The sequence below is a fragment of the Prionailurus bengalensis genome, chromosome C1 (genome assembly GCF_016509475.1).
Source record: "Prionailurus bengalensis isolate Pbe53 chromosome C1, Fcat_Pben_1.1_paternal_pri, whole genome shotgun sequence".
In the NCBI taxonomy this organism is placed as follows: Eukaryota; Metazoa; Chordata; class Mammalia; order Carnivora; family Felidae; genus Prionailurus; species Prionailurus bengalensis.
The window spans coordinates 25257741-25281778 of record NC_057345.1 but is presented as its reverse complement, the minus strand read 5'-3'; the positions used below and the strand labels follow the sequence as shown (position 1 = coordinate 25281778).

Genomic DNA, 24038 nt, shown 5'->3' with positions numbered 1-24038 from the left:
AGGTGGGAGCAGACTCTGTGCGGACAGCACAGAGCCCGACGCAAGGCTTGAACTCACGGACTGTGAGATCATGACCTGAACCAAAGTCGGGTGCTTAACTGACTGAACCCCCCGGGCGCCCACCAATGTTAGTTTTTGAAGATAGAAGGTGTAGTAAGAACCATAACGCATAATTTAATACATTGTTGTGTGATTCATCCTAAGATCATCTCAGCCAGCATGGTAAACTTAACAGGTTTTTTTTTTCCTTCCCCTTCCAAATTATTTATAGTTCGTGAAAAAGGATGTGCTTTTCTTTCAATTTCCAGGTATTTTTTTTTTTAGTTTAGATAAGTCTAGAAGAAGAGCACCTTCTTTCTGCATTGCCAGAGAAAGGATTGTTATTAAACAGGGATTGCCAGTTCTGACATAAGTTCAGATGTTGAAGAGTATTGCCATTTACTATTAGGACAGCCTTTAAAGCAAATATCTGTTTTCTGGATGATTTTCTCCTCAGCAGAGAAATTTATTATAGCTTCTCTTAAAAAGAGATGACTGTCAGATGGAGTGTCCTAACCAGCTCTTCCCCAGTAGATTAGGAGGACCGGGCTTGACACTGAAGATCGAGACTATTGGCAAGAAAATGAGAGCTCATGACCACTGGGGGTTATTGTTAAGGCCCTAGCTGCATGGCTGTTATGTCTCAAATACTATATAATTATCCCGTTACTGATATCTTGAGCATATTTGAAACCATCCGTATGTGACCTAAATCCATACAATCCAAATCTATATTAATCCAGTCTATACTAAAACATGTTTAAAACAGTCAAAGCAAATGACACTTCAGATGGAAACAAAATTAATACCAGTCAAATATGTTTTTTTTAAAAAATCGATTAAGTCTATATTTTCAGGTATCCAGTGGTCAGTATTAATCTATTCTGTCAGCTGATTGGTAGGATAGGAAGGTGATTGCAGACTTGGACAATGGTTTTAGGAACGGAGTGATGTTTTCCAAGAGCAGAAATGATCGGGAGGATTGGTTTGCAAGTTAATATCATCATCCCATTATATAGATAAGACAGCTGAGGCTTAGCTTTTTCCCCCTCTCTCTGTCTCCCTCCTCCTCCTCTTCCTCCTCCTCTTCCTCCTCCTCTTCCTCCTCTTCCTCCTCCTCCTCTTCCTCTTCCTCTTCCTCTTCCTCTTCCCTCTCCCATTTATCTAAGAATATTAGTGCTCCTGCACTTGGTAAATAAATAAGCATATCAGGCAACATAATGGCCTTTACTTTTATCAACCTGAAAATAATTAGAGAATTCACTAAATATCTCTAGTCGTTTGTGTGTCTTTTTTTAACAACTGGATTTAACAAGAAATCCATCTTCCATAATTTTACCTTCAGCCTTTAACTTCTTTCCACAGGCTAAACTGCCTTTGTAGTTTAGTTGCTCCAAAGTTATCTTTTCTGGTTTCTGGGGTTCTGCACTTCTCTGTGATACCCTGGGACTCCTTACGAAAGAACTGTGTACAAAGGGAATGTAGTGAAAGAACTGTGTACAAAGGGAACATAGTGGTTGTCTCGTCCTTTGGATTAATCACTGTTGAAGGTGAATTGAGACCTTTGGTTTGCCCCGAAGGCAAGTGCATTTCTGTTATGTTGTAGTCATTGTCAAAGTGGAAGTAACTCTTTTCCCTGAAGCCTGACCTCAAAAGGACAAGGACTTGACACCCTGAGTAGCCCAGGGTGTCTGAGGAACATGAAAGGTACCTGAGTTTGGGCCAGTGGGAGAATAACTCTGCCCCGAGGCTACACGAAGCCAGGCTCTATGAGAGCGAGATTAAGAGATTAAGGCGGGTTTCCTAATCTCTCAGGTTTCAGTGATGTTAGCCCTCCTATGGCCAAGTCCTGCCTGATCCGTGTGTTGTCCCTGCATTATCTTATTGAATCTTTACTGCAGCCATGTGAGACAGGTCTAAGTACCCATTTTATGGATAAGGAAACTAAGGCCTAGAGTAATTTGTCCAGGATTACAAACTAGGATTTAAGCCTAAGGGCTTTCTGATCCTAAAGACTTAGCTGCCTTGTAGCACAGCTTCTAAATGTGATCAGCGCCACATATCTTACATACAAAAATTCTATTCACTGTAACCTTGTAAGATAGGCAGTGTGATCCTCTTTTTTATAGACGGAGAGACTGAGGCTCAGAGCAGGTACCAAGTGCTCGCAGCTCGTGGGTAGTCAAAGGTGGAGCCAGAGGATGAACCCAGAGCCAGAGTCTTCCTCTGCCATGCTGACGTCCACCTCCTGTGATCTTGAGGTCTCGCGTGCACAGCCTCTCCCACTGGTTCCAGACATTTGGTCTTTTGAAGTCCTAGCATCCGCCAGGGAGCCGTGATGGGAGAGTATCTGGGAGCCCTCGGCCTCCGCCTTGGATCCCGCGAGAGGTAGCTGTGATTCCCAGGTGCGCCGACCTGTCCTGTGGGAAGTCACCCCGTGGCCCTGCAGGTGCTGCTGCCGAGTCTGCTGGGTCCGTGGGCCGGGAAGCCGGCCCTGCAGCTGTTCGGAAACCCCCGTTGCTCCCGCTGTCCTGACCTGTATGGGGGAGGGTGGCTGTCCGCTCCATTGATTCCTGCCTTCATCGCCGGGGGTGGCAGCTTGGAAAACATTCAGCTGTTTACAATTCAGCTTATGTACACTGTGGCTGGGGATTGTGGGTGAGTCAGAAGGGCCGCTCTCTCGGCCTGTGTCCTGAGAGACAGCGTGAAAGTCAGCTGTATGGTAATGGCTGCCAGGGAGGAGGAGGAGGAGGAGGAGCCCTCCCTAGCAGATGCCTGGGCCGGAGCCGCTCAGCCCCGGTGCTTCAGGTCTGAGGAGCACGTCTGCCCTCCGGTCCTCTTAACCCGGACTCAGCAAGGTCGTTCGGCCGTGTCACTGAGAGCGGGTGTGGGGCTACCCGGCTCAGCCTCCCCTTGCGTTCCGCCGGCTGGCTCCCCCACAGGAGTCCAGGCATGGACCCAGAGCCTCGCCCTCCTGCGACTGCTCAGCCAGGGGCCCCGGAGCCCCCTGTGACAGGAGCCCCCTGTGACTCTTCCCCTGAAAAAGTTACGAACATTGGGCATTGGTGCCTCCTGCCTTGTGATACTCAGAAGACCACTGGGGTAGGAAGGGGCCTGCGGTTTCCCCGTGACTAAGAGCTCCTTTTGTGCATGTTTTAGAAGCTACTGTCTTCCACATACAAGGCAGCCACCCTTGCCTTAGTTCTGAAATGCTTTCCTTCTGGAAAATTCAGATGCTAGACTCCAGTCCTGTGTGATCTAGTGCCCATGATCCAGAAGGATCACTGTCCACTCCCACCCTTCCCACCAAGCCTGCTGTCCCGAAATGGGGAGGAAAGCTGTCTGCTTATCTGAGTGGCTCACAGCAAGGTGTGAATGACCACAGGTGTCTATTTACATTTTAAAGGTTGTTAACCAAATGATTCTCTTTAATTGATGGACTCGTGAGGTCCCAGGATGGAGCCATAGTCCTCCTTCTCTTGCCCCCTTGCCCTTTGTCCCCCCATCTACCTGTGTCTGCCCACCCCTTTCTCCCTCGTCACCACCCCCCTCCCCGCCACTTCAGTTTCCTACTCCGTGGGGCGGTGGTGGGGATGCCAAAAAACGTGTTTATGAAATATCTGACCTTCCTCACTTTCAGAATGGCACCAATTTCTTTACTTATTTCTTTCTGAATAACTAAAGAGACTGTAAGAGTGGCTGGTGGGGTTTTCTGCTGCCCTCAGCTTACTGTGCTTTGTTACTACCCACCAGATCAGCTGCTCTCTGCCTCCTGGATATGGTTTCCCTGGGCATTCACTTCACAGGCGCTCCACTCGGGCTCTCTCTAGAGCAAGCGGTTCTTCAGGAATCCTGCTGTCCCCCATCCTGGCCGCATGATTGGGCCTGCTAAGCTGAGGCACAGTGAGCATGATTTCAGAGCCAGGGGCATGGAGAGAATGCTCTCTGTTGTATAAGCAACCTTGTTTTGCCATTTGTCGAGCAGAATTTGCTGCAGGCAAATGACCCATGTTATCACCTACTTTGCTTCCTTAAATTCTTTATTAACTTCATTAGCTCTGTCTTACTCCTGCTGCAATCAAGCAAGGGTAGTTAGAAGTCTTGTAAATTAAAATACTCCTCCTGTCTGGAGAAGATAGAAATGAAAGCCACGGACCACGCTGAGGGGGCAGGAGACGCTCCGCTTGCCTTCCATGTCCTCTGAAGCAGGTCTTCAAGGACTTGCTTTAGGGGCACACAGAATGAATAGCCAGACCACCTGATATGCCCATAATAACTGTTAGTACTAAGCCATGTTCCAGCATAACTGATTTTTGTTTTATCTGCACACGTGAAGAACATCAGACTTAGTTCTAAAATGACCCAGATTTCGCATAGCTGTGGCCATCCAGACCTCTGTCTTCAGTGGGCAGGAGAGCTCAGCCTCTCTAGACACCTAGTGACTGGCCCTGAGGCTGGGGCCATTTTTATAGGAGCCTCCCAGGCTCTGCCTCTAGAGGTCATCATGCTTCCAGATGCCTAGAGCCCACACCCATGTTTCGAAGGGGCCAAGGAATCCAGCACTCCAGCCTTCAGGGCAACTTAATGCCCCTTCTTGCTGAAGAAATCCCCACCCTAACGGGATGAAATGGGCTAAGGAATAACTCTTGTTCTTCGTGACCAGGTACCCAGAAATGCCGCTCCTGTAGGAGGCACTGGCCTAGCTACTCTCAAATCATTATAGCCTCGGAAAGTAATTTACAGATCTCAGATGGTGTCAAGTTCCCTGTCTGAGACTGAGGAGACTGGCGAAGACTGAGACCATGGGTTCCAGATGATCCAGTTTAACAGACATTAAGTAGCTGTCCTATAGCGGGCATGGGGTTAGTTCCTGAAGATACAGAGGTAACAAGACATAGCCCCTGCCTAAAGAAACTTGCTCTGCCTAGCACAAAGGATGAACCCCAGTGCAGATAATCTCACAAACAGGCTGCTGGGTGGTCCACATTTCTGCCAGAACCTATGAATGAGACCAGAATTGAGAGGCAACCTAGAGGTTGAGACCTACATAATGTTAACAACTGCCCCAGAACATATGTCCTGTTCATTCCTATCTGCATACTTGGCCCTTTGTGGGCAGCTTCATTAAAAGACTAGATTCTCCCTCCCTGGCCTGCCTCCCGCCCCCAACCCCACCCCCACCCCCACCCCCACCACCCGCAGCCTGTCGTGCTCACGGCATCCTGGCCTCCACCTTTCAGATTTGGGTGCCTATTTGTGTATAATGGCTTTTGAGACCTGTGGAAATCTTCAGCAGCACCACCAGCCTCAGGACTGGTCAAGAGAATTGAGAAAGCAAGAATTCCTGAAATAGAGTCTTTCTTTCTATCTTTTATCTGGCCGCAGGGCCGGCAGGACAGGTTTCTGCAAGTTTCACTATTAAGCTGCTTTCCCTCCAGCAGGCTGCAGAGCAGTCTGGGAGAGCGGGAAGCAGATTAAATTAATCTCAGAGTGCTGAGCTTGGCAGGGGGTGAGATTGTGTTTGGTCATTCCAGAAATAGCCCAGACTCCTTTGTTCCTAAAGCAGATGAGGAGGCCTTGGCCCACAAGAGGACTGCCAAGCAAATAGTCGCAAACCTTTGTATATTTGTAAATCGCCCTCCCTCTGTCCCTTGGTTTCTGTCTCTTCTGCAACCTGCCCGTTATAATGGGCAGTGATAGCTTCTAACGTTAGGGTGAAAGGGTTTATTTGTTTATTCTCCTGCTTAATAAGATCCTTCTTTTAAAACTGAGATTCCAAGAAGTCTTTGCTTCCCAGAGTTAAGCATCGGCTCTGTAGACTCGGAGCTACTGAAACGTATCTGTTCACTACTGTATTTGGCGTGAGGGAAGAATCTGACCTCAGGAGTTCTGCCTGCACCGCCCTGTCTTGCAGTGCTCCAGTGCACATTAATAGACACTGCTCTGAGACACAAGAGGGGAGGGAGTAGTGGTGGGGGAGGGAGAAGAATCAGGCAAGGATGGAGAGATCCCATAAAAGGAGACAAGGTATCAGAAGCAGTTTGGTGATGAATATCTAAAGAGCCAGAGGTGGGAGTGACCCCAGAATTCAAGGAGAAAGGAGTACTCGCACAGAGGAATTATAAACCAAAACAAGGGAGTCCTGTGTCTCCCTCCTCCTGTGCTCTCAGTCAGGAATGTGACCATGTTTCAAAGAAACAAAACAAAAATCTTAACCAACCCCATCTCCTAGATCAGTGCGCTTGAGTTTTCTGTTGGTGTTGACTGGGTCCCTGACTTTAAAGGATGTAAACAGAGAACACCTAGGATGATGATGAACTTGCAGCCTTTCGTGGAAGGAATAGAAGCAGGAGAGGGCGTTTGGCCTGAAGGAGAGAAGATAGAGTGTGGTCGTGGGTGATACACTTTCTGACACCAAGAGCATTTCGTGAGCACTTCTAGTGTGCTGCTCTGTCGGGGGATTATCTCCTGCAGTCCTCATAGCCACCCGACACTGTAGGGTAGGTGGTGTTACTGTCCTTAGTTTACAGCTAGTGAGAGAGCTAGTCTCAGAGAGACCACGACTTGCGCCTAATTCGTTTGAGTGATAAAGACCAGTCTCTAAGCCAGGTCGAAGCCTGTGTTTTTGCCCATTATACAAATGCAATTGGCCTTCTTCTGTATGGTCTTAAGGAGCAGAAAGGTGGGCAGAAATTAACAGGAGATAGAGTTTTGGCTCACAGGAAGGAAGAACTTTTTAACCGAACTGCCCACACTGGGAACAAACCACTCCAGAGGTAGTCCGTTCCTTTGCCATCAGAGCTGTTCAGACAGATGCCCCAAAACCACTGGGTGGTGGGAGTATTACAGAGAAGGTTCAAGCATTGGTAAGGGAATGAACCAGACTTTCTAATCTTGTGATTCTGTAATCTGTAGTTCATTAGAGAAGTCAGGAAATATTTTTTTTAATTTTTTTTAACGCTTATTTATTTTTGAGACAGAGAGAGACAGAGCATGAGCAGGGGAGGGGCAGAGAGAGAGAGGGAGACGCAGAATCTGAAACAGGCTCCAGGCTCTGAGCTGTCAGCACAGAGCCCGACGCTCACAGACCGCGAGATCATGACATGAGCCGAAGTCGGACGCTTAACCGACTGAGCCACCCAGGCGCCCCAGGAAATATTTTACTAGGCTCTAATTAGATGTAAATTGCCACCCTCTAAAAATAAAATGTTAACTTCTATAGTCAGCTGTATATTTTAACAGCATTTATTCATCAGTTTAAGTAAAATACATGTTTTCTTGCCTATTTAAAATATTAAATAAAAGAGAAAATGTAATTCTGTAAATGCAGGCTTAAATATTTAACATTTAAAAGCAGAGAAATTTAATTTGATTGATTTGATTTGATTGACCTGGTCCTCCTAGTTATTCATGGACAGTTAAGAAAAGATTTTTTGATGTAGTTCCCAAACACCTTCATAGTTTAGAGAGGCGAATTCCAAAGGGGAAAATTTTCATCTCTACAGTAAAGTCAAAGCTGTCAAAAACTTTTTTTTCAAACGACTATAAACACTTAAAGGAATTTTTCCAACTTGCTGGTGTGAATGTGTCTCAAAAATTAATTTTAAAAAATCTCATCATTCATATCTCTTAGATGGCTCGTGCTTAGCTCTGAAATTTATTATAGTTGAATTATTGAGGTCTGATTAGTGAAGGCATGTGTCATAGTCGATTCCTTTCTATCAAAAAAGATTTATCCTGGTTTATTGAGCATTAGGACTGCTAGTAATAAAATGAACCAGCTATAAACCTTTTCTAAAATGTGTTTATTTTTATTTCTTATGCTACATATCAGACTCTGAATTCCTGTTCCATGGTGAGATTTTCAGTGTTTAACATGAAATAAGAGCATCGACATACAAAGTTTTATGCAAAAATTACTAAACTAATGTACTGAAATCGTTTTTCAAGAATGTAACACACACAGGAAGGGTTACGCTTAATATCAATAGGCTTGTTGTAATAAAGAAATGGCTTTTTCTTTCTCTTTTTTTCTTTTTTAGGAAGTTCCAGGTTACAGGCAACTTCAGCTCACACAGTTGGTGTGGAATGGGCCTGGGAAGGGGGCGGGGAGGGGGCTGCAAAAGTGAGGTAATGAGGGTCTGTACCTCTAAATCATGGAGCAGCTCAGGAGAGGGGCCGACGAAGTGGAGAAGAGGAGGGTCCCCTGTGGTGTGTTCTGTGTAGGCACCTTGACACACTTTTTACAGCACGCTGTCAGGTCCTTCAGAGGAAGGCCAGCAGGCCCGCAGGGGAAGAGACCTCAGGAGGGGAGGACTCTGGTTGGCTAAGGACTGGACTGGATGTGGAGCTGAGAACAGGGCAAAGGGGCTTGATCAAGAGCACAGGGCCAACAGAAGCAGCATAGAGCCCCCCACCTTGGGGGAGAAATTGAATGCAGGTGTATCTTAATGCGTGACCCCCAATAACCAGCCTCCTATGGATAGCACCGTGTTCACTTGGGGCTCAACCCTCGTGTTCCCTTTGTGTTCATCTCTGGGGTTTGTACTTTGACCTTTCACAGGCTGCTTAAAATCTAATCCTTTTCCATGGAAAACTTTATAGAAGGTTTAACCTCTCTCCCCCAGACCCCATCACACCCCAAGCCCTGTACCTAGTGCAGCTTTTCATCCTGGTTGTAGTTATCACCTTAAATACATTCTCTCCCTTGAACTGAAGATTGCCTTGTTTGTCCAGATCAATATTGACCGAGGTCTTAACTCCCAAAAGAGAATTATTATCTGTTTGACTTGGTTAACTATTCTTAGCACAGTTGGGAAATTAAAAAATACTGCTAGCTGATTTGCTGCCTGGTTGCAGGACCGATTATAGTCCCACTTGGTGGTGTGTCCATCAAACCTGCCACTTATAAGTGGGTCATTGACAGAGGGGACTGCTTGCTTTGCATTGTCGTTTGGCTCCATGGAAAAAGCCAGGCACATGCTGAGTCCCTGCCCTTCCTTCTGCTGGTCTGGACCCAGTTCTGACCTCCCCTGCTTGTGTTTTCCTACTCTCCCCTTGTACAGAGACAGGGCAGGGCATTGTTCATGCACTGACCGACCTCAGCAGCCCCGGCATGACCTCAGGGAACGGAAATTCTGCCTCCAGCATCACCGGCACTGCCCCCCAGAATGGTGAGAATAAACCACCACAGGCCATTGTGAAACCCCAAATCCTGACGCATGTTATCGAAGGGTTTGTGATCCAGGAGGGGGCGGAGCCTTTCCCGGTACGGACTACTTCTTTTCCCCTCTTTTTTTTTTTTGTTTTTGTTTTTTTTTTTTTTGAAGTATATTTTGGATGTGTATTAGAATATTTTTACATTTCCATGTAAAATGTCCAAAAATGTAAACAGTTTGCTCTTTCCTTGCTAATTTCCCCCCCCCCCCCCCCCCCCCCCCCCCCCCCCCGCAAAAGAATGTCAGAGCCATTTTCTTTCTAGGATTGAGTGTCTTCCTAAGGTCCAGAAGGGATCCGTGATTAGGAATAATTGGCAAGGTCCCTTGGTTAGAAGTTATCCACACACAGACTCAGCCATGTTCCTGCCTGGTGATGTGTGACCCCCTTAGTTAGAAGGGAATTCACATTGAGGTCTTGGGGGAAAGATGATGGGTTTGGGGAAATGAGACCTCGTTCAGTTTTGAATGCCAGAACCTCTGAATGGCAAAACTTTAGCCAATTAGAGAACAAAAGGAAACCGTAGAACAAAATTTTCAGGATGTGTCTGAGATGAAGAGAAGAGAACAGGGTTGTAGCCTGAAGCTTCTTTTCTGGTGACAGAGCCTTGAAAAGAGAATGAATGAGAGTGAGGGGTACTTTAGAAAGGCCACAATCAGATGTGTCCAATGAGAGCATAAGACCAAAGGGAAATATAAAAGAATCAAGAAAATGGCTTGTTAGAACAAAACACCCACAGCTGATTCTATGCGGTGTGAATTGGTGAAGACAGGTGATGCTCTTATACAGGTGGGAGGAGCCCAGAGCCAGGTGCACACCGGCCTCTCCTGTGATGAGATTATCTGGCTGTTAGAGAATACCATCTTCATGGGATGCCATCTGCCTTCTGCTCATTCTTCGGGTCCCTGAGTGGTTGGAACAGTCAGCAGAAGACTCTAAGCTTGATTGACTGAGCTGGCTGAACTGCCCTTCTAAAATGCCAGAAGACAAATAGGTTCTTGTCCTCTTTCCCTCTGAAGGTTGTTCAAGGCCTGTGGCAAAGAAATCTACCTGGAGCACCTTAGCTATAAGTAGCTCCAGCCCTGTCACGTCCGCTCCCTCATTAGACTAGGTCTTGGCCTTGGTCTCCTAGAGAAACACCAGAAACCAACCGATCTGACAGGGTGGATGCAGATTGAATGGCTCCCCTACGGCATCGCCCCAGAGATCTAGCCACCAGGTTGCCTGCACAGAGGCAACGAAGGAAGGACCAAGAGTGAATAAGCCCGTCTAGATCCTGGCAGCCACACAGGGCATTTGCTCTGTGGCCCAGAGTCCATTTCCTCCTGCTCTCCTCCATGGCTGCCTGTGTCTCTGGCTTGGGTAGAGCAGCCGTAAGGTGGGGAAAAGTAGGAAACGAAAAAATGGTTGCCGAGTCCCTCTAGTGTCATACATATACTCACACACACGGCCTCGGCTGTATTCCTGCCCGGTGACATGTGAACCCTGGGTCCTGGCAGCTTCGCTGGGGGTGATTTCTGTCTCCATCTCTGCCCCTCACTCACTTGGAAGAGTAGGTATTTTCCTAACCTCCTAAGCCGTCCTTTGGTCCTGGATTGAAGCCATCCCTGTACTTGGGGGACAGTTGGCATCTTGCCTCCTGAGCTGCTCAGCAGAATAGGGCCTTGAGCAAGGCACACTTGGATGATGATGTGGAGGCTGGCATCTGCACCTAGATGCTTTATATTTGTAATTTTGATGAGGCTGGATAACAAGGCAGTGTCTCCCACCTAACCCTCATGGCCTCCATGTCACCTTGTCCTCTAGGTGGGACGCTCGTCCCTGCTGGTGGGGAATCTCAAGAAGAAGTATGCACAGGGGTTCTTGCCTGAGAAACTTCCACAGCAGGATCACACCACCACCACTGACTCTGAGATGGAGGAGCCCTATCTGCAAGGTAGGCCTCTCACACCCCAAATGCCTTCCGATTTGGCTGAGCTGACCGGGAAGTAGACAGGGCCACAAAGGCAGGCCTCGCACACTTCCTCTAGCCGTATCCATGGAGGAACCCTGGCCAGAGAGTGGGTTAACATATCGGTCTACCAACCATTTCCCCCGGGCCCTGCCCCCTAGAAAACAGAAGAGGGAAAGTCCCTGCCCTCGGGGAACTGTTTGTCCCCCGCCCCACCCCCAGCCCCACTCCGGCCACGCACGGGATTCCAAGAGTTGCTTTTCCTGTGGGAGTCGCTGGCAGGAGGTGGGAGTGGGCAGGCAGGAGTGCTCCTCCTTCGCTGCCTCGGGAGCCGGCCCTCTGGCGCCACAGTGGCCAGGCGACGACTGCACTTGCAGCAGGAGCCACTGACTGAGCGGGGGCTACGTAGGATACAGAACTCCTGGGTTCTGTGATCCAAGGCAACAGCTGACCAGACGGGTCACGGTAGGGTAGGGTAATTCCAGATCAGTTGTGACAGCATCCAGAGTATTCCCCATGAGCCTCCTCTCTTCCAGAGGGGTGTTGATTCTTCACCACCTGTGTTTGCCTCAGGCTTGTAGCACTCGGACAGAAAACCTGTTAGGTGTCCGGGGGTCCATCACCAAACACCACTGCTACTGGCCAGGGTGGAAGAAACGTCTCTTCCCAAACCAGCAGCGAAAGCAGATGGGCATTTTCCAAGCCAGACCAGAAGGGAGGCCTCGTGGGGTCCTGTGGGGGTTGCTCGTCTTTACACTTACTCTAGTTTCCATACTTTCCAGAATCCAAAGAGGAGGGTACTCCCCTCAAACTCAAGTGTGAACTCTGTGGCCGGGTGGACTTTGCCTACAAGTTCAAGCGTTCCAAGCGCTTCTGTTCCATGGCGTGTGCAAAGAGGTGAGTGGCCTCAGCCCTGTCGCTGTGCCAGCCCTTCCGCCTCCTCAGGATCGCACCTCGTGTCACGTCCTACCTCCCTTCAGCAATCGATCGTCCATCCTGGGAGACCCTAGGTGTAGCTTATCTGCGTTCCATCTTCCTCCACCTGCCTGGAAGTGGCACCGTGTCGCTAATCCGCCAGGTCCTGGAACCCAGAGCTCGAGTGAGCAGCCCCAAGTCCGAGGAGAGGAGGCAGTGCTTCAGCTTGGCTGTCCCTCCTGGGCCCCGTTGAACCCGTCCTCTTTCCCTGCCCTTGGCAGCTACCGTCCCCATTGGGCAAGCCCTCCACCAGAGGCTTCGCGCCGAGCCGCTGTGCTCATTGTAGATGTTCTCTTTGTGCGCTTCACCCAGCGTAGACCGATGATCCTAGTCAGACACAGCATCGTTTGCTGCGTGCCTGCCATGTGGTAGGCGCTGCTCTAGGCAGTTGATACGCCCTGGGTCATCTGGTCTTCAAAATAACTGTGAGGCAGGCATAACTGCTGTGCCCTTCACACGCGCTAGGAAACTGAGGCATAGAGGATAAGTAGTTGTGCCGAGCGGCATAGTTGGGGAGTTAGACCCATCTGACTCCAGAGCCCTATGTGGTCTTCGTACCAAGGCAGAAGAGGCACCGATCCCAGAGCCCTGGACCCTCAAAGGAATAGAACTCTCTCAATCCCTAGGCAGAGAGGGGCTCCGCATGCTGGCTGGAATAAGGCTGTCCTCAGCCCTGTGCTGGAGGTAATCAGGGTACCTCTGTGAAGCTCTGCCAAGCTACAGGCATATCTCATTTTATCATGCTTCCCAGATACTGCGCTTTTTACACATTGAAGGTGTGCGGCAACTCTGTGTCAGGGAAGTCCATCGGCCCCGTTTTTCCAACAGCATTCGCTCACTTCTTGTCTCTGTGTCACATTTTGGTAATTCTTGCAATATTTCCCTTTTCGTTATTATCACATCACAGCGATCAGTGATCTTTGATGTTACATGATTGTTCTGGGTTCTGTGAACTACTGCCACATAAGATGGTGAACTTAGTAAACGTCATGTGTGTTCTGAGTGCTCCACCAACCGACCGTTCCCCTGTCTCTCCCTCTCCTCAGGCCTCCCTATTCCTTGAGACACAACAATGTTGAGATTAGGCCCATTAATAACCCTACTGTGGCCTCTAAGTGATCAAGTGAAAGGAAGAGGCACAGGTCTCTCACTTCAAATCAAAAGCTAGAAATGATTAAGCTTAGTGAGGAAGGCATGTGGAAAGCCAAGATGGCCAGAAGATAGGCCTCTGGTTCCAAACAGTTAGCCAAGTTGTGAATGCAAAGGAAAAGTTCTTGAAGGAAATTAAAAGTGCTACTCCAGTGAACATGCAAATGATAAGAAAGCAAAACAGCCTTATTGCGGATATGGACAAACTTTGACTGGTCTACATAGAAGATCAAACCAGCCCCAACATTCCCTTAAGCCACAGTCTAATCCAGAGCAAGGCCCTGACTCTCTCCAATTCTGTGAAGCTGAGAGAGGAGAGGAAGCTGCAGAAGAAAAATCTGAAGCTGGCTGAGGTTGGTTCATGAGATTTAAGGGAAGAAGCCATCTCATTTCATAAAAATGCATAGTGAGGCAGCAGGTGCTGATGTAGAAGCTGCAGCCAGTTACCCAGAAGATCCAGCTACAGTAATTCAGGAAGGTGGCCGTGCTAAACAACAGATTTTCAATGCAGACAAAACAGCCTGTTATTGGAAGAAGACACCGTCTAGGACTTGCGTAGCTAGAGAGAAGTCTGTGCTTGGCGTCATAGCTTCAGAGGACAGGCTGACTGTCGTGTTAGGGGCTAATGCAGCTCTGGTGAGTTGTTGGAAATTGAAGTCTATGCCCATGGACCATTCTGAACATCCCTTAAGAATTATGCTGCATCTACTCTGCCTGTGCTCTGTCAGTGGAACAACAAAGCCTGGATGACAGCACATCTGTTTATGGCATGGTTTAGTAAATATTTTAAGTCCACTGTTGAGACTTACTGCTCAGGAACAAAGATTTTTTTCAGAATATCACTGCTCAAGGAGCCTGGGTGGCTCAGTCGGTTAAGTGTCTGACTTCAGCTCAAGTCATGATCTCATAGTCTGAGTTCAAGCCCCACGTCAGGCTCTGTGCTGACAGCTCAGAGCCTGGAGCCTGCTTTGGATTCTGTGTCTCCCTCTCTCTCGCCCCTCCCCCCCCCAAAAATAAACATTAAAAAAAAAAATACAGAATGTCACCACTCACTGAGAGTGTACCTGGTCACCCACAAGCTCTGATGGAGATGGCGATGAGATTTCATGTTGTTTCCATGCCTGTTAACAAATATATCATCCATTCTGTAGCCCATGGATCAAGGGGTCATTTTGACTTTCAGGTCTTTTTTAAAAGTGCATTTTGTAAGACTCTAGCTGCCATAGATCGGGATGGTGGATCTGGGAAGAGTCCATTAAAAACTTTCTGGAAAGGATTTGTCATTCTAGATGCCTTTAAGAATATTCAGGATGCATGGGATGTGCTCAAAATAGCAACATTAATGGAGTTTGGAAGAAGTTGATTCCCACCCTCATGGATGACCGTGAGGGGTTCAAGACTTCAGTGGAGGAAGTCCTTGCAGATGTGGTGGAAATAGCAAGAGAACCTGAATGAGGAGTGGAGCCTGAAGACGGGGCGGGGTTGCTACCATCTCGTGATGCAACTTGAGTGGATGAGGAGTGGCTTCTTATAGAGGAGCAAAGAAAGTAAAAACGCGGTGGGTGGAATCTCCTGGTAAAGATGCTTGTGAAGATTGTTGAAATGACAACAAAGGATTACATAAACTGAGTTGATAAAGCAGTGGCAGGGTTTGAGAGAAGTCCCAATTTTGAAAGCAGTTCTGTGGGGAAAATGCTATCAAACAGCATTGCACGTGACAAAGAAATCGTCCATGAAAGGGAGAGTCCATCACCATGGCAGACTTCATCGTTGTCTTATTTTAGGAACTTGCCCCAGCCTTCAGCACCCACCACCTTGATCAGTGAGCAGCTGTTGGCATCGAGGCGAAACCCTCCATCAGCAAAAAGGTTATTTATGACTCACTGAAAGCTCAGATGATGGTTAGCGATTTTTAGCAATAAGGTATTTTTTTATTTTATAAAATTGTTTTAATGTTTATTTTTGAGAGAGAGAGAGAGAGACAGAGCACAAGCAGGGAAGGGGCAGAGAGAGAGGGAGACACAGAATCCAAAGCAGGCTCCGGGCTCTGAGCTGTCAGCACAGAGCCTGATGCGGGGCTTGAACTCACAAACTGTGAGGTCATGACCTGAACCAAAGTCAGACGCTTAACCAACTGAGCCACCCAGGTGCCCCAGCAATAAGGTGTTTTTAAATTAAGGCATGTACATTGGTTTTTTTAGGCATAATGCTATCGCATGCTTAATAAACTCCAGTGTAACGTAAACCTTACTTTTATATGCATCAGGGAACAAACAGAAGTCATCTGACTCTCTTTATTGCAAGTCCTCTCTGGAACCGACCCCGCAGTGTCTGTGAGGTGCGCCTGTACCTCCCAGCAGGACTGCAGGCAGCTGTCTTCTGGCACCAGTGACGTTCAGTGTAGACCATGTCGGCCACGAGTTCTTCGCATGACCTGAGTTGTCATGTTGAGCACTTGCCACATGTTAGCTCATGTCACTGTTGGACCGAGTTCGGGAAGTGAGCCGTCTCATCCCCAGCTCCAGATGAGGAAACTGAGGCTCAGAGATCCAGTGGCTTACCCAGAGTCACACAGCTAGCAGTCAGTGGTAGACCCAGGATCGGCGCAAATAGACAGACTCAGATGTTGCTGGAGGGCCCGGCTGCTGTCATGCTGCCCGAGGCCCGTACTCCCCATGACTGTGCTCTGACTTCTGTCCTTCCCCGACTCCGGCAGGTACAACGTGGGGTGCACCAAACGAGTGGGGCTTTTCCACTCGGACCGGAGCAAGCTTCAGAAGGCAGGAGCCACGACCCACAACCGCCGCCGGGCCAGCAAAGCCAGTCTGCCACCACTTACCAAGGATACCAAGAAGCAGGTGAGATGCCGGCTTGACACAAGTCCCCGCCAACTTCCCTTCTTAACAGGCCCGGGACACCCGCATGCCTTTCCCACTGCTGACTAAGTATACTCTGTTATGTCCTCATTTCTCACAACCTTCTCAGGTCCCTTAAGGGGCCCTTGCATTTGGACCCATGGATGCTTAGGGGTGGTTTCCCTTGCCCCTTCCTCACCTCTCCCCTTCCAGTTTGCTTCCATCCTTCTGGGAGCATGGAAGTGGGGTCTCCTCTGCCTGGCCCTGTGAAGAGACAAACCGTCCCGGTTATCTCATGTCTCACGTGGAGGGCGGGGTGGGGAGGCAGCCTATACCCTTTCCCCCACATCTCATTGGCTCTTTTTGTTTTTTTTCTTAATGTTTATTTTTGAGTAAGAGAGAAAGAGCATGAGCTGGGGAGGGACAGAGAGAGAGGGAGACACAGAATCCGAAGCAGGCTCCACGCTCTGAGCTGTCAGCACAGAGCCCGACATGGGGCTCGAACTCACGAACCGTGAGACCATGACCTGAGCCGAAGATGGCCGTTTAACCAACCAAGCCACCCAGGCGCCCCGTCATTGCCTCCTCAAACACAGAGCACTGAGTTCTTAAAGCCTCTACCAGGACCATGGGTATTCACTCGTTAACTATTTTGTAGCCCCAGGCGTATGCTGAGAGGCGCTGTAGCGCTGTGAGGCGCTAAGGCTCTAAGTCACCCTGCGGGAGCCCACGGCCTAGTGGGACATTTCAGAACCTGATGTATTTTTGCTGCTTGTTGTCACTTGGGTCATAAACCTCTTTAAGACTCTGAGGAAAGCTGCCATCCAACATGCACATGCCCAGGAAATTCTCCATGCTGTTTCGTAGACCACCCCTGAAACCCATAGAGCCCTGGTTTAAAACCCCACATCTAGAAGAAACAACAGACATAGAGTCAGGTCATTGCCGTGCAGTGCGGTGCACGTGCCAGTACTGGGAGGACCAGAGAGGGGACAGCCCGGAAGATGCTTTGATCTAGGAATTCAAAGGTATGTAGTCATGGACCAAGTAGAAGGAGGACACCACTTGCTTTGCCCGTCACTCTGCTAGACGTGGGTGGTTCTCCCATCAGGAAGCCAACCATTCTCTCTGCCCCCCAGCCAACAGGCACCGTGCCCCTCTCGGTCACAGCCGCGTTGCAGCTGACACACAGCCAGGAAGACTCCAGCCGTTGCTCGGATAACTCAAGCTATGAGGAGCCCCTGTCACCCATCTCAGCCAGTTCGTCCACCTCCCGCCGGCGACAAGGCCAGCGGGACCTGGAGCTCCCTGACATGCACATGCGGGACCTGGTGGGCATGGGGCACCACTTCCTACCAAGCGAGCCCACCAAATGGAATGTAGAAGATGTCTACGAGTTCATCCGCTCCCTGCCAGGTAAGACCCCTGACAGTCCCACACCTGCCCGGGATAGCATCGCACAGGAGAGAGGGAGAGACCTCCCCTCCCCCGACCAGGAAATGACTCAGTTGATGACTCAGGCTCACGAACGGGAGTGCAGAGATGAGTCAGTGAGGTTCCCGCCTGGAAGAGTGTACTTTCTAGTTCAGAACACAACTGTAAGTTAAATCCTGTGCCTGTAATGAGGTGTATTTGCTGCCATGGTGAGCCGGCTGTGTGAAATGCAGAGGGGACGGTGAGTCGACCCTGTGTCTCTCCTGGGACAGAGTGTGAGAGGAGCCAAGTGGAATGTAGGCAACCTGTCAAGGAGAAAGCCAGCAGAGGACAGTGGGAGCTGGAAACCGCGGGCGGGCAGGCCTCGGCCAGCTGGAGAGATGGCACCAGGGGGGGCGTGTGAGCAGAGGCACACAGACGTGCAAGTCTGCCGCATACCCAGGACTGCACACAACCCTGGCGGGGAGTGCACGTGGTTTTGAGGGCTACAGTTTAGAAATGAACCCTGGAAGGCAAACCTCACGTTATTCACAGATGCTCTCCGTGGGATCACACAACCTCTCTACTGTTGTTTCTGCCCAGTCTCACCTGGCCGCTGGCCACACCAGGTACAGAGGGGCCGCCACAGGCCTGGGACTCCAAGCCTGGAGTGGAAATAGTGGTTGAGAGCACAGCCTTGTGTGTCAGGACTGGGCTCGCATCCCGGCTCTGCCCCTTAGCTCAGTGTGTTAGTCATCTGTTGCTGCGCCCCCAGAATATATCCCCACACGGTCACTGTCGGGAAGGAATCTGGGAGTGGCTCGGCTGGGCAGTTCTGCCCCAGGGCCTCTCACAAGGTTGCGATGAAGATGTGGCTTCCCTGGGGCTGCGGAATCCTGTTGTGAGGTGCCGCACTGCCCTGATTCTCGAGGAGGGTATGGCTGCCCACAGCGGGTGTCAGTTCCTCTCAGTATGGGCCACTCACGCTTGGGTGTTCCCAGGACATGGCAAGCACTTGCCCTACAGCTGGTGGTCCGGGACATCAGGTGGAAGCCACTGTGCCCCTTTTGATCTAGATTCCGAAACCACGTGGTGTCACTTTCACACTATCACACAGGTCGTAAAACCACGTGGTGTCACTTTCACACTGTCACACAGGTCGTGCCTGCGGGGGCATAAAAGGGAAGCCAGGTTGATTTGGAGCTGTCTGAGGGCCGGTTACCATAGTTCCCCAGTCACTGGCCCCAGTGATTCATGTCCCTCCCTCAAGTAGACCACCCCCACCCCCACCCTGACCGCATAGGCCTCATTCCATGACAGCAGGGGCTCGAAGCCCAGGATCTCAACCAGCGAACTCAGGTCCAGGCGTGGATGAGCTCCTGCGGCCAGTTCCTCTCGATCTGAACACCTGAGAGCTAGAGACATGTGACCCGTCTCCTTCCACAAACCCCAGATCTGGCGGGACAGGCACAGGGTCACCGCAGTGGGCATGCTTGTTCAACAAGGGGAAAACAGGGGATACAGGAGCCATGGCACTAGTTCCGAAACCTAGCACAGACGCATGTTGGCATTTCCCGAATTAGGACTCAGAGCCTAGGAGTGACTTCCTTTCCCTTTCTTGGTTCCACCCTCTGAGTCATCCTTTCTTTCCCATGAAAGGCAGCCTGGGCTTTCAGCAGGGGCGTTTTCTCAGCCTGTTTGTACTGCTCCTCATTTTCTGACTTCTGACCCTTTCGGTTGGAGCAGTGTCTGTGCGAGTACGATTCTCTTAAAATCTTTGTGGGCTTCCTATGCGAGTTGTTGGGGTTCACTCCATTAGACAAAACCCATACCCAAAAATGCTCCAAGGTAAGCCTTCCTCTCTGTCGGCTTCTTCTGAAGCTGGGGGACCGTGCCCCTAACCTCTCAGAAGTTCCACTGTTGAATGGCGAGGATCTGTGAGGCACGCCCATGACATCCTTAGAGAGCCCTCTGAGGCAGCACCTTCATGCTTCCAAGGTCTTAGCGAAAGGTTGATCACACCCTCAGTTCCGTCTCTAGCCCGTGTCCCACGTCCTGGCTTTGACCTCTGCCTAGAGACTACTTCGTAGTTTCAGCCTCATTTGCTGTCAGAGAGGCTAGCGATTTTCAAACCAGCCAGTCCTAGCTCCTTGATGTGGAACAGTTCTGCCTTTTCCTTGCCTCTCCTCAGTTTCCTGTGAGCAGCATCAGACGCCAGGCGAAGCCTCTGGCATTCTGCTGGAAACGTCCTCAGATTGCTCAGTTCGTGAGGCACGTTAAACTCACCGCGTGACCCCCGCGGCAGGGCGGCCACATTTGCTCCGTTTTTTCCGATTTCCAGGAACAGTTTCCTCACTTTCCTCGAAGCCTCACCCAGTTTCCTCACAGGCCGTCAGACTCCCGCCGAGCCTCAAGCCTCTCTGAGTGTCTGAGACGCCTCACTGACTCACGGTCCTTCCAGCTGCCGCCTCCTGGCCATGGAAGCACCCCTTTTCCGGGAACCAAACTTCATTCGTTACCCCAGAGCATAGTGGCTGCTACCCCGGGTTCTGTGGGTCGGGGATGCGGCTTAGCTGCGCAGCACTGGCCTGGGCTCTTACGAGGCCTCCATCGGGATGGCAGCCAGAGTGCAGTTGTCTGGTCTGGAGCCGAAGGACCGGTTCCAAGGTGCCCCACCCAGGCGGCCTCAGTTCCTGTCCACCTGGGCCTCTTCGGAGTGCTGCTCCAGGGTCCTCACGATACAGTCGCCAGCTTCCTCCAAAATAAAGCAAGGTGGCAGCTGCTGTACCCTTGGTGACCTAGGCCTGGAAAACACACGCGGTCACTCCTGCAGCACCGTGTTGCTCTGCTGGGTCCGCCCAGTCCATTGAGGGGAGGGTCCAGTGAGGACACACGTGTGAATGAGGAGGTGGGACCACTGGGGGAGTCGCTTGGCCTCTGACGGCAGGATGGCCTTCCTCGAGGTGCGGGGCGGCCGGGAGGGTTAGACGAGATCGCACGTCTCCTGCGCAGTGACCGCCGAGCGCGAACGCGGGAGCTCAGGGTGATGCGGTCCTTGGTGGTGTCCCCTCAGGCTGCCAGGAGATCGCAGAGGAGTTCCGCGCCCAGGAGATCGATGGGCAAGCCCTGCTGCTGCTCAAGGAGGACCATCTGATGAGCGCCATGAACATCAAGCTGGGGCCGGCCCTGAAGATCTACGCACGCATCAGCATGCTCAAGGACTCGTAGGGCCGGCCGGAGAGCCAGGGGTCTGGCCCGGGCTCCTCCTCCCGACTGAGCAGAGCCAGGCGGACGTTCCTGAGGGGCCCAGAAACGGGGCCAGTCGGAGGGAAGGGCTCTCCCTGTGGGGCGTGGCTGGTGAGGAGGGCTTGGCACCCCCTCAATGGCTCTCAGGGGCCTTTCTTTCTGTGGGAGGGGCAGAGAGGTAGGTGGCGCAGAAGATGGGGCTTTATGCTTGTAAATATTGATAGCACTGGCTTCCTCCAAAGTCCCAATACTCTAGCCCCGCTCTCTTCCTCTCTTTCTGTCCCCCATTTTCCAGGGGGCATATGGTCAGGGCTCCCCAACCTGAGTTGGGTTACTTCCAAGGGCAGCCGTCAGGCCTGGATAGAGGCCTCGCGAGCCCTTGCCTGCCTTCCTCCCGCTTCTTTCTCCAGGCCTGGCTAACTCTTCCGTTGCCAGCTTCTCCCCCTTCAGCCCGTTTCTGAAGCAGCCAGGGGCTCTCCCCCTTCACCCTCTGCAGGTGGAGCGAGAGAAGCTGGGCCCGGTTCGGCCACGCCCACTGGCACAGACGCCTTAACGCTGTGTGTGTGACTGGATGACTGTGTAGGAGCCTGGACTGACAGATGGGCCCAGAGCCACCCTCTGGCACCTCCAGGTGTTCTGTAGCAAACAGCCACTTAGTGCTTTGTCCTGGACTCCACTCAGCCTCAGGATGGGGAATAGAAAAGGAGGGCAGCCTCTGTGCAGAGAGGCGAGATCAGGCGGTTTTCCTTTCCAGAGTGGGCACGCTGTCTCCGAAGCCCTTCCCACACTGTGAAGTCCCCCCGACTGCCCTGCTGTGCCACGAACAGCATTAAGGGAGCTGCTGTAGGCCGGGCGGGGCCTCCTGGCCTGCCCGCCCGCCCGCCCCAGAAGCCCCTGAGTGGGGGCCCAGAGAACGCCTGAGGGCAGAGAGGAGCCAGGGTGGTGTTGCCGCGAAGAAGGTAGCCTTGGGCCTCCAGCTCCCACACTTGTTTGCCTCTGGAACTTGCTAGCAATTTGAGCTACCTGCGGAGGAGGCGGGGCAGGAAGGGCGAGGGCCTGCCTCTGACTTGCCCTGTCCTCGAGGCTCCTGGGGGAGGAGCGGGGCTCTCCCTGGGAACAGGGTGGGCACCTTTCTCAGCTTGTTCTATTCCCCACACACACCCCCAGGCAGGGTTGGAAATGAAGGACTTTTTTAACCTTTTGTTTTCGTTTTTTAAAAATAAATCTGTAAAATCTGTTTCTTCTGTGCCTTTCTCCACTGGCTCCTTTTCGTCCACAAGGAGAGGGGTGGTTTCCTGGGTTGGGGGAGGGACGGCCTTAACTGGACAGCACGCCCTCCGCGCTTTGCTGGGGCCCGGTCCGTGGTCTGAGGGCGCCCTTCGCCCCATTTCACAGGAGGAAGCTGACACGGCCTCTCTTTCACCCGTGTCCCTTGGAGTGGGAGGGTCCAGAGCCCCTTAGCTCTGAGTCCCCCTCTCACTTCCCGAAGGGGAGACGCAGTGCTCTTGGGCCAGGAATAACCTGGAACACCTGGGGCAGAGCCCAGACTCTTCCATCCCCAGGCACACACCCTCGGTTGTTGCTGCGCAGTGGCTCCGTGTCCGAGAGCCCTTGGGATGGCTTTGGTTCACTCGGCAGTTTCTGAGCAGTTGTGGGATGTTGGAATAGCTAATTACTAGAGGCTTTGTCCTCGCGCAAGTGACACCTAAGTCTTGAATGAAGAAGAAAGGGCATTCTGGACGCAGGTGGCTCTGCAAAGGCATGGGGGTGGGGTGTGGATGGTGGGACTCGAGCTGAGCTGGCCGGAGTAGGCCCGGTTGTGTGCGGCCAACAGCGGCTTCTGTGGCCCTGTGCCTCCCTGAACCAGGCCTCCTGGAGCGCAAAGCAGCCCCTGCCCTGCCCAAATGGAGCTGAAACTCCCTTATGAAACTCCTGCGCCTGACCTCCTGCTCCTTCTGGCCTCTGGGTTTTTCCTTAAGGCAGTGTTTCTGCTTGTTTAAAATGTGGGTTTGAGGCCTGGGCCCCAGCACACTGAATCAGTCTCCAAGGGTGGAGCCTGGGAAGATATGGCATAATAACTTCTAGGAGTTTGATACCGCCTCTTTGGAAAGCCAGTTAAATTGTAACTACTACCTGGAGGAGGAGAAGGAGAAGCCGACTTATGAGTTTGATTACCCAGAGGCCGGAGCCCGGACTGGAGGGGCGGCTCTGCCAGGGCCAGGTGGGGTGGAACCCAGGGGAAAGCGGGAAGGCGCGGGGAACCACCCGGTGGAGGAATGCAGGCCCAGCGGGCAGGTGCACTAGGGCCCCGTGCGGATCCAGACAAGCCCCTTCACCCCAGACCCCCATTTTCCCTTCTGGGGAAAGTGAAAGCCAGGCCTCTCCTGAATTTGTTCTTCATGTGTGGTGAAGGAGGAAGACACCGAAACTCCTAAAAGGGGCCACGGTGAATTCGAGGGCACTGACACAAGCAAGTACTGGTGGTTTTGTTCGGGTGACAGGCCCCACCTGTTGTAAGTGGAAGGGTGCTTCTTTAAATTTTTTTTAAACATGTATTCATTTTTGGGAGACAGAGAGAGACAGAGCCCAAGCCGGGGAGGGTGAGAGAGAGGGAGACACGGAATCGGAAGCAGGCTCCAGGCTCCGAGATGTCATGTCAGCACAGAGCCTGACGCGGGGCTCGAACCCACAAACAGTGCGAGTGTGACCTGACCCGAGTTGAAGTAGGAAGCTTAACCGAACCACCCAGGCAACCCGAAGCTTGCTTCTTTAAATCCATAGGGAGAGCCCCTGCTTGCGAAAGCTCACGGTAGGCCACTTTTACCAAAACCCTACAGCAGTACCTGTTTCCACTAAGGAAAACAAATGCCAAGAGGGTTTTTGTTTTATGAAAAAAGGCAAAAAGTGAAAATAGCCTTTGCTTTGCAGCAAGCTGCCATAGAAGCTCATGCAGTGCTAGGCCCTTCTGGGGACCGGGGACCCAGGGACCGAGCTCCTTCCGGAGACCGTGCTCCTCCCGGGGACCTGGGACGTGTGGCATCTCCGTCCCCACAGCTCTGGGAGCATCTGTGCTTTGTCTCCATTTATTTTGTGTATCCGTTAGCAAGGCGACAGTGTCCTAAGGGAGCAGAAAAGCCCACCATGGGTTACCCTTTGGATCCGGGAACGCTGAAAAAAACTTTCCATATAAAGTA

The 24038-nt window shown here is 51.2% G+C and overlaps 1 protein-coding gene across 7 annotated transcripts in view; it reads left to right on the top strand.

Moving 5' to 3' along the window:
- Nucleotides 1–22081, top strand: part of PHC2 (polyhomeotic homolog 2) — a 116144-nt gene extending 94063 nt beyond the window's left edge. For 5 of the 7 annotated variants that reach the window (XM_043578663.1, XM_043578661.1, XM_043578664.1 and 2 more), the window contains 6 exons: nucleotides 9105–9307; nucleotides 11062–11191; nucleotides 11989–12103; nucleotides 16047–16188; nucleotides 17325–17601; nucleotides 20672–22081. In XM_043578663.1, the coding sequence (XP_043434598.1) occupies nucleotides 9105–9307; nucleotides 11062–11191; nucleotides 11989–12103; nucleotides 16047–16188; nucleotides 17325–17601; nucleotides 20672–20826 (1022 nt within the window). In that variant the 3' untranslated portion in view covers nucleotides 20827–22081. Of the gene's footprint in view, nucleotides 1–2404; nucleotides 2445–9104; nucleotides 9308–11061; nucleotides 11192–11988; nucleotides 12104–16046; nucleotides 16189–17324; nucleotides 17602–20671 lie in introns of those variants that run through there. The other 2 variants (XM_043578665.1, XM_043578666.1) reach the window with 2 other exon arrangements.
- The last annotated feature ends 1957 nt before the right edge of the window (nucleotides 22082–24038 follow it).